At 50.7% G+C, this 12475-nt stretch overlaps 1 protein-coding gene across 3 annotated transcripts; it reads right to left on the bottom strand.

Annotated features, from left to right (window-relative positions):
* Positions 1–8956: 8956 nt before the first annotated feature.
* Positions 8957–11313, bottom strand: LOC134433452 (UDP-N-acetylglucosamine transferase subunit ALG13 homolog). 3 transcript variants are annotated; one of them, XM_063182304.1, is made up of 5 exons: positions 11233–11313; positions 10663–10828; positions 10350–10485; positions 9401–9413; positions 8957–9055 (listed from the first exon to the last, which is right to left on the bottom strand). In XM_063182304.1, the coding sequence occupies exons 1-5, from the start codon at positions 11311–11313 to the stop codon at positions 8957–8959; spliced, it is 495 nt and encodes a 164-aa protein (XP_063038374.1). The 3 variants fall into 3 exon arrangements, with proteins under 3 accessions (XP_063038374.1, XP_063038373.1, XP_063038372.1); XM_063182303.1 differs by lacking the exon at positions 9401–9413 and having other exon boundaries at positions 8957–9069; positions 10351–10485; XM_063182302.1 differs by lacking the exon at positions 9401–9413 and having other exon boundaries at positions 10331–10485.
* Between the last annotated feature and the right edge of the window lie 1162 nt (positions 11314–12475).

The following is a 12475-nucleotide window of genomic DNA, read 5'->3' on the forward strand; positions in this document are numbered from 1 at the left end:
GATGTTGCTGTGGGGACATGAACCTGAGGGAGCACAAATGCCATCAGACCCTGAGGCCAGCAAGGGCTGGGGGACACCAGGGAAACCACTCAGCTTTGTCCTGCCCTCTGCAGTCAGCCAGAAAGTTTGTTCCCATCAGCTGGGAGTTTCCTGTCCCACTGCAGATGCTGTTGCTCAGGGCCAGGGCTGCCTGGCAGCCACCCCAAAAGTTGTCTGACCATTTCCTTGGCTTCACCTTTGATTTCTTTACTCTTCCCTGGCAAAAAATTTCTTCCTAGTGCCCATCCCTGTTCCCTGCCCTGCAAACAGCCCATCCCTGTTTGCCCTTTCCTCTCCGGCCTCACTCCCCATTGCAGTTCCTGACTTGGCACCATGGGAATGTCCGTTGGGCAGCAGGATCATCCTACAAGTGCTGCAGGAATTGTCTGCAGGCTCTTGCAGTGACTGGTGCTGCTCCCTTGCCAGAGGCACCCCAGGCCAGGGGGGCACATCTGGGCTGCTGTGTCTGGCTCTGGGGCTCCCTGTTCTGGGCAGTGAGGAGGAGCTGCAGAGGCTCTGCAGGACTGACAGGATGGGCTTTGGGGCTGGCAGGAGAAGCTGAGGGACCTGGGCTGCTGGAGCTTCTGAAGAGGAGGCCCAGGGCTCCTCCTGCAACTGCTCCAAGGGTTCTTTCAGAGAATCCCAGAATCAGCAAGGTTGGAAAAGTCCTTGGAGATCATCAAGTCCAATCTGTGCCCTGACACCGCCTTGTCTCCCCTGAGCCTCCTCTTCTCCAGGATAAACTACCCCAGCTCCTTCAGCTGTTCCTAACAGGAGTTGTCCTCCAGACCCCTTCCCAGCCTTGTTGCCCTTCTCTGGACATGCTCCAGCCCCTCCATGTCCTTCCTAAATTGGTGGGCACAGAACTGGACACAGCACTCGATGTGCTGCCCAAGCAGTGCTGAGCACAGGGGAAGAATCCCTGCCCTGCTCCTGCTGGCCACACCATTCCTGATCCAGGCCAGGAGACATTGGCCTTCTTGGCCAGCTGGGCACACTGCTGGCTCATGTCCAGCCTGCTGTCCATCAGTCCCTGCAGGTCCCTTTCTGCCTGGCTGCTCTCCAGCCACTCTGTCCCCAGCCTGTAGTGCTACAGGGCTTGTTGTGGCCAAAGTGCAGGACCCAGCACTTGGATTTGTTAAACCTCACCTTGTTGAATTTGGGCCCTGGATCCAGCCTGTCCAGGGCCCTGTGCAGAGCCCTCCTACCCTCCAGGTGATCAACACTCCCAGCCAGCTTGGTGTCACCACAACTCTATGAGACCCCAGAGTGTCCCTATGGCCTCCATGATTCCATGAGGCCTCCCAGTGTCACAATGTCTCTTTGGTTCCATGGGACCCCTTGGTGCCACAAAGTCCTTTGGATCCTTGGGCCCTGCAGTGTCACAGTTGCCCTTTGTCCCCCAAGGCCCTGAAGTGTCATAATGGATCCTTGGTTCCAGGAGGTCTGGCAGTGCAGCAATGCTCTCCTTGGTTCCACCATGTCACAATGGCCTCTTGGTCCCAAGGGCCACCATGGTGTCAAACATGTTTCCTTCATTCCAGGAATCCCTGAGGAGCAGCACTGGCCCCTTGGTTCCATGGGGCCCTGCAGTGTCACAATGGCCCCATCATGACACCAGGTCCTGCTCTGTCACAATGCTCTGCATGGTTCCACAAGGCCCTGCAGGGTCACAGTGGCCTCTGTGGTTCCAGCAGGACCCAGACTGTCACCATGGACTCCTTGCTTCCATCCACAGTGTCACAATGGGCCCTTGGCTCTGTGCTGCCATGTCGTACACAGTGTCACCATGGTCCTCTTAGTGCCACCAGGCCCCGCAGTGTCCCTATGGCCCCTGGCTTCCCCAGGCACCTGCAGCATCACAATCATCAGAGAATCAACCAGGCTGCAAAAGACTTTGGAGAGCATCAAGTCCAACCTGGGACCCAACACCACCTTGTCACCCAGACCATGGCACTCAGTGCCACATCCAGTCTTTCTTTAAACACTTCTAGGGACAGTGACTCAGCCACCTCCCTGAGCAGCCCATTCCAATGCCCAAACACCCTTTCTGTGAAGAATATTTCCTAATGTCCAGCTAAACTTCCCCTGGTGCAGCTTTTGGCTGTGTCCTCTTGTCCTGTCACTGTTTCATGGGAAAAATTCCTGACCCCCACCTAGCTGCACCCTCCTGTCAGGGAGTTGTAGAGAGTGATGAGGTCTCCCTTGAGCCTCCTCTTCTCCAGGATAAACAACCTCAGCTCCCTCAGCTGTTCCTCACAGGACTTGTGCTCCAGACACCTCACCAGCCTTGTTGCCCTTCTCTGAACACGCTCCAGCCCCTCCATGTCCTTCCTCAATTGGAGGGCCCAGAACTGCAAACAGCACTCGAGATGCTGCCCAACCAGTGCTGAGCACAGGGGAAGAATCCCTGCCCTGCTCCTGCTGGCCACACCATTCCTGATCCATAGGAGTGCCAGGGATTGGGTGAGGGAAATGATGGGAGGGGATGGGGAAAAAGTGTTCTTGATTGTCAGCCACGGAGGGCTTTGATTTTCATATCTGTTCAGACTGCATCAGAAGACGCTGGGGATCCATATCAATTGGGGATTGCTGATATCAATGTATAAACAGGAAAAGAAAACTGGATAAAACAATGTTCTCTGCATTGTTTCAATACAGTATATTCAATTTTAATGCACTTCTGAAATGTCTGATTAACCACAGAAGAATTGAAAATATAAATTATTTCCAGGGTTTTTCTAGTTTGAGCATTTTGAGTAAGAACTGAAAATTTAAATTATTCCCATGGGCTTTTCTTGTTTGTCTATTTTGAACAAATGTTTATGAGCCTTTTTCAGTGAATTTGTGAACTGAAGAGCTCAAGAAAGAAGAGGCCTCCGGAGTAGGAAAACTGATCACCAACCTCCTAGTGGATGAAGGTCCATCCCCATCAGAGCAACAATGAACAGAAATGGGCACAGCTTTGTGGCTGCCCAGCTTTGGCATGGGCCCTGGGCCTGGAGCAGGAGCAGCTCTTGAGGGCCCCAAGGCCGCGGCTCTTGTGCTGCCCTGGGCAGATGGGATGGCAGCAGGGGCTGCAGAGCTCTCAGCACCTCAGCCCGAGGGGAGCAGGGCAGCCAGGGAGCCTCCTTTGGCCTCAGCCAAGCACCTTCCCCCATGGCTTGGGCTGAGTCCTGTGGCAGCTGCAGCTGCTGCTGTGCCCTTGCCAGGGGCTGAGGCCATGGGGCCAGTGCCCAGAGCAGCCTGGCCTGAGCAGAGCTGCGGGGCCAGAGCCGGCTGGGCTGGGCTGGGGAGAGGCCCTTGGTGCTGCCCAGAGCTCAGGGCAGCTGGCAGAGCTTGCAGGGAGCTCTTGGAGCCTGGCCCAGAAACCATCAGTGTCCGTCTCAGCCTGGCTGAGCGTGCAGGGGCAGGACTTAGGCCAGGCCTTGTGGGGCAGGGCCAGCGCCTGTGCAAGGCATTGCAAAGAGGCAAGTGGCCCTGAGAGGAGGCTGCTCAGTGCCCTTGGTGGCATGGACAGAGCAGGGAGGGTGCCCAGGACATTTGTCAGCCCCAGTCTCTGTGCCCAGCCCTTGGCAGCCCTGGCTGCTGAGCCCAGCTTTGTCCTGAGCTGAGTTTGGCTGTGGCCCAGCTCTATCCTCCTGCAGGGCTCAGGGCCTGTTCCTGGCCATGGCCAGCCCTGGCTGCCTCTCTGCTGGCCCAAATGTCTGGAGAGCACGAGGCAGGGCTGTCTGTTATAGGTTAGTTGCGGTGGGGAATGAATCACCCACTAATAAGTCCAAATAAAATTAAATTTATTAATTGATAGAGCAAGTGATAATAGGCAAAGTCAGCGTCCTGGGCGCGCTGCGTGACAGGAGAGTCTCCGCTCTACCACTGCCGCACTCATCTGATTTTCCGTGGAGTTCTTATACAGTCCTGCTTCCAGGCTGATGTGTAGTACTCTGCGTATTCTTCTTTTGTGTTTAGGTGGTCATAGTCCACCTCCTGGGGTCTGAAGATGAAAGTTGGTAATTTTCCTTTCTCTGATTCCTGGAATTCTTAGGCTCAGTCTGCTGAGTTCCTGGAATCCTAGGTTTACTGAGTGGATAAGCTGATACTGTGTTATCAATCATAGCAAACCCCCCACCCATATTAACAGTTTACTAACAGATAAACAACTGTTTGTGAAAACTATTGTCTTTTGGTTTCATCTTCCTTATCCTTTAAAGTCTGGAAATTTACTTAGACAAACTAGAGGTGATGCAATAGTCTTACTGGAATTACTTTGTCAGCTTTGATGAACAAACTTAAAGTTTTAACCCATTACATTGTCTGTGCAGGCCCACAGATGCCCCGGGCTCTGCAGGAGCTGGCAGAGGCTGCCCAGCAGGGAGGCCATGGGGCACAGAGCCCCAAGGCTGCTGTGGGCACCATGGCACAGGGGCCGTTCTCAGCCGCAATGCTCCTGGCCTGGGCTGGGCCTGCACAGGGGTGTGGCCACCATGGCAGGGCCAGCACAGGGCCACAAAGGGGCCATGCGGCCGCTGCCAGGGCTGACAGCAAGGCCAGGCACACACAAGCAATTGCTGAGCATGGCCTGCGCTGGCCAGGCCTGACTGTGCCAAAGGCAGAGCTCAGCTGTCCTTGGGGGCTGCAGCAACAGTCCAGAGCCCAAAGAGCCTCCATGGCTGTGCTGGAGACCAAGGCTGCAGGAGGGAAATGCAGGGCTGCTGTGCGATGGGGAGGGCATTGAATTTCAGCACACACCTCAGCTCTCTGATGATCCCGGCACCATGCTGGGCCCTGTTTCAGACTGAAGCAGAGCAGATGTTGATGGAAGAGTAACCCTGCGGGGCTGTCAGGGACCTGCAGCTTGCAAGGATCTCTGCTCTCCTTTGGGTGCTCTCGGAGAGATCCAATCCCAGCTGGGAACCTCAGGGCACAAGTGGCACTGCCTGTTCATAGGCACACAACTGATGTCTGCCTGGAAAGGGGCACAGGTTTTAATACCTGCTTATATCATAAGATACAAGCAGATCTTTTTTATGTGGGTCATTTGAGTACTTTTGAGAAATGGCAAAATTTTCCTAGTACGAACAGGGATTCCCTGGAAGCATACTGATGGCAGAAGAAGAAACACTGATCTTCTCATCTACTTGTGTCAGCATTATTCAGTTTATTATTTAATCTCACTCTTCCATCAGGTGTTTCCTGCTCTCCTGTTTTAATGGCCATTTCTAAGAACATCTTTTCATTTAGAGCAGCTGGATCTTTGTACTTCCTGCTGCTCCCAGATTTTCTCCTCTAGGTCCTTTCTGGTCATTCAAGTACCTCTCAATTGACTGGTTTAATGCTTTGAGGTGCAAGAAGTTGACCAAGATTTCCGAGTTTATATATTATAAATATAAAAATAATCATCACCTCAATTATGTTTGTATTTATCACAGAACCTTTTTTTTCTTTTGTCCTGATCTAAAACTGTTCTTGTACAGAAATCCATGGGGGATAGGGGACATGTCACATGCTGCTGGGACATCCCAGAGAGCTGAGAGAAGAGCTGTGATGGTTATTAAACTGTTCAAATGATCAGGTTCTGTTTGTTTACAAGAAACCTTTCTGTGCCTCTGAGTGTCATCAGTCCCTGAGGCCAAAGGACACAAACCTGATGAGTTGTGGGTCCCACTGCATGGGCTGCACTTGGACTTTGGTCTCTGCACAGGAGAGCTCTTCATCCCCTTTCTCTCTTTTCCTCCCCCTGGGCATGGAGGGAGCTCCTGACTTCAGCGTGTGACTCATGTGTGCAAAGAGCAAATCTGGGCAGAATTGGGGCAGGAAGGGTTTGGGGGGACCTTGGGATCTGTGCTGGGCACAGAAGGTGTTTTCCATTGCTCTGAGAATGTCTGTGGAAAGTAGATGTAATTTCCACCACAGGAATGACTTTTGCATTTGATGGAGCTGTGCCTTCCCTTGTCTTTGTTGGCTGAGATTAAATGAACATCCCTCTGTGTCTCGGACAGCTCCTTCTCCAAGGAAAGCAGGTGGGTGTTGGAGCCAAGTAGCTGAAAGCTGCAGGTGCAGCCTGGGCTGGAGGGAGCACAGATTTGCACAAGGCTGCTCTGAGTGCCAGGGCTGGGATGGGGGAAATGGTGGGGTGGGGGTAGGGAGAGTCTGATTGATTGTCAGCCATGAAGGGTCTTGATTTTCATGTCTATTCAAACTGCATGAGGAGGTACTTGGATTCAGTGTCACATGTCAATTCACAGTGACACAGTGTCACATTCACATTTGCACATGTCAATTTATGAACAGATTAAAATAACCTAAGCAGGACCTAAAAGAATCTACTTCTTCTTCTGTACCTTACAAATTCGCACCCCTTCATCCCCAATAGCATTCTTTAACCAGCAAGATACATACAGTAATTGCTCAGGATCAGTATCTCCTCGAGCTGTCAGATGATTTAGTTGTTGGCACATCCACTTGTCCGTTGTCCCACACCAAGGCCATCCTCCTTGCACCTCTAATTCCGGCCACACTTCTACACAGTAGTGGATCATTTTCATTTTATCTAATCCCTCTGTGGCCTCTATAGAACCCCATCTCTCCAACAGTTCTCTTAAGGGACTATTGGAAGGTATATTCCTCAGTCTCTTGCCGGTCTTTTTTTACTATTACACCCTCCCATTTTTCAGGTCTCAACAGTAAAAAATCCCAAAGGTGCCTCTACTGACAGGTAATTAAAAAAAATAAACCTCTTGTTTGAGGAGCTTCAGCCTCCTCCACCGAACTTCAAATTTCTGCATGATGCTCAGGACTTTATACTGAAACAACTGCCCGATCTCTTGATTGTCCAACTTTCCCAATGTCAGGTCTTACATCTATCAGGACTTGAACACATGAAACGTCAGCCTAAGAATCCAGGTTGTGCCTGACTCCCTCAGTCAGGAAGAGCTGCTGCCTGATTTTTAGTTTGCCTAACGTGCCAATTTTTAGGCTTCACCGTATCAGGACTTAAAAACAACACGCAGCCTCCTTCGCTGGGGTTTGTGCCTGACTCCTTTGTCAGGACTTACTTTGCCTGCAGGGCTTGTGAGCTACCCGAATCCTTCTCGGGACTTACAATCTGCCTGACTTCCCTCTGTCAGGACTTACTTTTCGTGCGTTCCACTCATACAACTATTCCCTCCGCATGCCCAGAGAGGGGGAGCCCTTTTTTTTCCCCCTTAGGAGACGACTCACTCACGCTAATTCCACTCACTTTCCCCTGTTCCCGGCTGGCTTTCTCGCGAACATTCGGAAATCTGGTACCAAGAGGTCCGCTCTTGCTCCGAAGGTCCGGCTGCCAGCCCTCGTCTCACTCACACACACATGCGCACGTCTCCCACTCCTGCCACCGGATTTCTCACCAGTCTGGTGCTCCAGTGCTCCTCTGTGTCGCTGGTCCTGAGCCGATCTCTCTGGTCCTGATAGCCAGCTGTCCTGGAGGTCCAAGATGGCCAGTCCTGGTGTCCTCTTCTGGCGTGGTAATTGCGGACGAGCGCCCAAGCTAAAATAAACAGGGCAGGAGACTTTTTCTCCTTTTAGTGCCTTTATTAAAAGTGATCAGCTCAGGATTGGGCAGCTCGGAAGGGGCTGCAGCTTCCCGTCGCCTCTCCCCGGGTGACTTGGAGGAGGAGGACATGCGCAGCTTTGTCCACTAGGGGCAGAGCTGGGGGTCCGGTCCTCGTGGGAGCCTTTAGGGCGTGGTGACCCCTTCCGATGTTAATCCTGCCACCTCTCTTGGCCTGCTCCTGGCATCGGGACGACTCCCGTGCTCAGGGTGAGAGGGAATGCGACGGTGTTCAGCATCTCTGCAGGCTCAGCGCTCCGTTCCTGACGTCCAGACATCACTCCAATCTCTCAGCTCTTAGGCGGCTTGTTGTTTTGAGGTCTTTTTTAGCAAGCTAGAAGCAGTAGCTTCTCATGGCATGCTGGTCCTGGAGTTATTTTGCATATTCCCCCCCCTAAAGTCTCTTCTCCTCACTGTTTGGGAGGTCCCCACCCTTCACTGTCTCAGAGAAGGGCCATTAACTTGGTCCCAGCTGGAGTTTTTACTGATACAAAACCAACTATTAACGACAACGACCCATAATTACCATAACACAAGCAGCAGCCCAGCAGCAACCACGGTAAGCTTTTTCTCACAAAAAAAATTGGCAGAATTTTTGTTCATAACGCTTCAGGTGATGTTCATCTTCCTTTCTCAAGCTGTTTTTCTCTGCTTCAATAAGGCGTGAGATAAGCATATTTCCTTTTTATATATTCCAAAGCTATAGTTTCAAGGATACAAGTAATATTCTAAAATTATGCTTCAAAAGATTATTATTGCAGAGCTCTTTATGGATTCAATGCAAGCAAAAAGCCTTATCTTTAACACCTTAATTCCAATGCTCCTAAATCAACCAGCGTTAATTGCAAACCAAAGATAGGTTCAAAGGCCTTTTTCCATGCTTTATTTTCCTCACTTATTAATAGAATTCACAGCTCGCCCATTGTCTGGGTCCACATATTTCTCATTCACAAATACACGTCGCCTGTTTGTACCTGACATGAAACACAGCGTTGTATTTCACATTTCCACCTGTGTTTAGCAAAAAAGGTCAAGAGACCAGAAGGCATATGCCATGCCTGTAAAGAAGTAGTTTAACTTGTCCTCATCGGTGGAATTCCCATTCCAGTGCAGCTTTTGTGACAGAAATATGTCTGTCCATGCCGCACGACAGTCCATACTCCCTCCTTATTGGCATTGTACTCTTTTATGCATAAAGCTGAATGAGTTTGACACTAATATCAGTTAATATTAAATGAAATTTTCTTTGAGTGTTTGGCCCAGCTGCAGATCTTAAGTGGAGGAGATGACACATTTTGTTCCAACTTTTTTATTTCTCTGTTTTGTTTATTGTAACCCAAGAACTTTATTCAAGAATGAAGCAAACTTTTCTGGCTGTCCAGGAGGAAAAGGTTTAAAAGCTGACAAGTTCATTGACTGCATTGTCTCCACAAGAGTGCAGTAAAAAGAGACCAAAAGCAAAAATTAAAGAAATAGCCACCCCATGGGAAAATTTTAAATACAATTTTCTTTCTATGCATCCATACATAATTCTTTAGCATGGAAATATTAAATAAGGATATGTATGGAAAGGAAGAGAATGCCCAGAGCAGCAGGCCCCAGCCAGCACTGGCTGGTAGGGAGCCTTGCTGAGAACACACTTCCATCAGCTTTCTGAGACAAACTCAACTTTGACACTTTTTAATCTTCTGTGGTCACAGTGCTGGGAGACTGAGCAAGATCTGAGGCTCTGCTCCATAAACCATAAGAGGAAATCCATCCTATTTGAACACATGGAAGAGTTCTCCCCTGATCACAGAAAGGGTCAGAAAGAACAGCTACATCAATCTGTCACTTGCTAGTATCAGGCTGCAAATAAGGCTCGAATGCTTGGCACTGCCCAACACAAAGAAATAAATATTCCAAAGCTGACAGAAGCACCAAGATAATAAGTTTAGGAAACTTGCTCAATTTAAATGAATGCCAGGCCTGGTCTGTTCAGAAAGCTCGTCTGAAACATAGGAAACTCTGCTTGCAAGGCAAAGGAACAAGATGCAGACTAAGTAAAGGGCGTTACATTTTTTCTGCCTTCAGTTTAAAAGTCATCTTTTATTTTTAGAGTGGAGTCAATCATGAGTAAAGAGAAAACAGTAAGATACAGTCAAAACCAGGAGGAGAAATAAACCCAACAGGAGTCAGGATGAACTCTAAAAAAAGGAGCTAGGAGTTTTGGTGATGGTGGGATTTTTTCACACATTGTTTGCTTGTGGGGTAGGGGGTTTTTTGTGTGTTTTTGTTAGTTTAGTTTAAATTTTGCTCCTGAAGTGACAGGCAGTGGATCTGTGAAACTACTTGTCAGATGGTATGGTGGATTCAGGAAGTTTGGTTAAAAGGGCAGCCTGAATGAGTACCTGAAAGACAGGGGTATTTAAAGTTACTAACCAGATAATATCTATATCTGCTTTATTAATCCCCTGAAGTGTTTTTCTTTTTTTAATCTAAATATATGTTACCTCAAATGAAAAAATATTTATAAGTGGTAAAAAAATAATTATTGTGGTAAAAAAGCTTGGTAAGTGTGGTAAATTTCTACACAGTGTTAGTCTATTCACTCTGGAAAATGTAATATCCAGATGGAGATGACAGAGAAGGATGTAAATTACCTTGTTGCGTTCTCAGCTGTGCAGTCACATGGACTGAATGCTCTTGCCCAGCAGGAACAGCCCCAGCAGCTCCATACCTGCAGTTACAGTAGAGGACACAGCCATCTCTGTGCAGCTGTTTGGCCAGCTCAAGCTGATGGTTCATCAGCTTGTCATTTATTACTACTATTAGTGGTTTTCCATTCTCTAGAGTCTCCAGGCAGCTACCAGCACCTACAAGAGGAACAGAAAACATGGTGAGAGATCAAATATCCCCCTACTCGCTGCTGAAAGAGGGGAGCCTCTTGAACAACCCAGCTGTGGAGCTCAGCACTCCCAGCCAGCTCACCCCGGGCTGAAGAGACCTCATCCCACGGAGCTCCTGCAGCCCCAGAAGCAGCCGGGCTGTACCTGTGTGGCTGATGACCAGGTCTGCGCTCTGCAGCTCCTCAGCCAGCGAGTCCTTGAACCGGAACGCTTCCACCGCCGCGGCCGGGCTGCTGCTGGGCTGCGGCTGCGGCAGCGAGCCCCAGCCCGCCTGCAGCACCAGCTTCTGGTACCCGCGGCTCTGCAGCGCCTGCGGGCAGGGCACCGGGGGATGGAGGCGATAAGGGGGGCGGAGAAGATGGTGGGGAGGGGGGACGGAGAGAGAGAAGGAGAAGAAGGGGGGGATGACGGAGGTGGAACGAAGGGGATGAGGCGGGGATAGAGAGGCTGTGTGAGGGCTGTGCCCAGCTCCAGACGGCCCCGGCCCCGGTATCACCCCCCCCCCTCCCCGTCCCACAGGCCGTCCCTCCCCTTCCTCAAGCAACACTTCATGCTTCTCCGCCGGGCACCCCCGAACCGCCACGGCGCCCTCAGGCGCCCCGGCACTGCTGCCGGGATGCGGCAGGGAGGGCAGGGCAGCCCGCGGCGCACAGGCGCCAGCCCCGGGAGGGCAGGCCCGGGCCAGGGCCGGTGTCGGTGTCTCGGCCGACTGACCTGCAGCGCGGGCGGGGAGCGGGCCGCGGCGATCAGCTCATCGAAGCTGGTGGTGCTCACGGTGACGAACATGGACTTCATGGCCACCGGGACGGGACGGCTGTGAGGCCGCCAGGGGGAGCCGCACGCCCGCACAGAGCTCCCGAAATGGCGGCAGGGCTGAGGAGAGGGACGGGGCAGGTGGGAATGCCTCCTTCCCTCCCTGTCCCTCCTTGTTCCTCCCTGACCCTCCTGTCCCTTCTTGTCCTTCCTTGTCCCTCCTTGTCCCTCCTTGTCCCCTACCGTGGCTTCTCTTCATGGGTTTTTCCCGTCCACCCGTTTCGGCGGGGCTGCTGCCACTGCGCCGTGAGGTTCTCCCTCACAGTACCGCACCAGCAGCGATGGCGGCCGCTCTAATGAGCCCACTGTCCAGCAGCGTTTAGAGGGGTAGCCAAGGCTGTTCCAGGGTTTTAGATTTTCAAGGAGAAGAGGTAAAAATAAATTTGGAAAAGGGATTAGAAAAGTTTTGGCCTGCACGTGTTATTTCAGCCTTGGGGACGCACATAACTCGCGGACGGCCTGTGTGGGTGTGTTCAGAAGTGCCATTGCCAGAGCAGGGCCACAGCCACCCTCCCTTTACAGACTGACACTGGCCCAATCCTCCCACAACACTTACTGGGGGAGTAACACTTTAACTTCTACCCCAAACTCATGAATATTAAATGTGCTAACACAGTTATGAATATTAGATGTGTTAAATGTGTTCAGTGAAGAGTAAGAATGACCCCTGAACAGTTGCACAAACAGAGTTGGCAGTTTTGTTCCTTATTAGTAAGTGTAACACAATGCATAATTTGCTACAAAGATAAACCAAAGTTAGACATCTAAATCTATTTATTCCCTGAATTAAAGTCAACAGATGAGGTCACAACTGTAGACACAGTTGTGTATACATGTTGTTGGAAGAAGGATGCAGCTTCTTGTGGAAACCTCTGCCATGTTAATGCCTTGTTCACAATGCTCATTAGCCCCCTGTTATTTTCATTTAGCATCATGAGCCACGCTGAAATGTATTTATTTTTTGATTAAAGGAAATAGTGCTGACAGTAGACACTGTCTGGGGGAAAAATGCTGTAGAGCAAAACATTACTGGTGTCCTGAGTGCACAGGGACTTAGTGGCTCTGCCCAGCCTCATCCAGCTCTTGCTGTTGTCCCTCAGGAAAAGGAATCTGGGAGCTGAGGACATGGACACAATGTCAGCCC

The sequence above is a fragment of the Melospiza melodia genome, unplaced genomic scaffold (genome assembly GCF_035770615.1).
Source record: "Melospiza melodia melodia isolate bMelMel2 unplaced genomic scaffold, bMelMel2.pri scaffold_18, whole genome shotgun sequence".
Lineage (NCBI taxonomy): Eukaryota > Metazoa > Chordata > Aves > Passeriformes > Passerellidae > Melospiza > Melospiza melodia.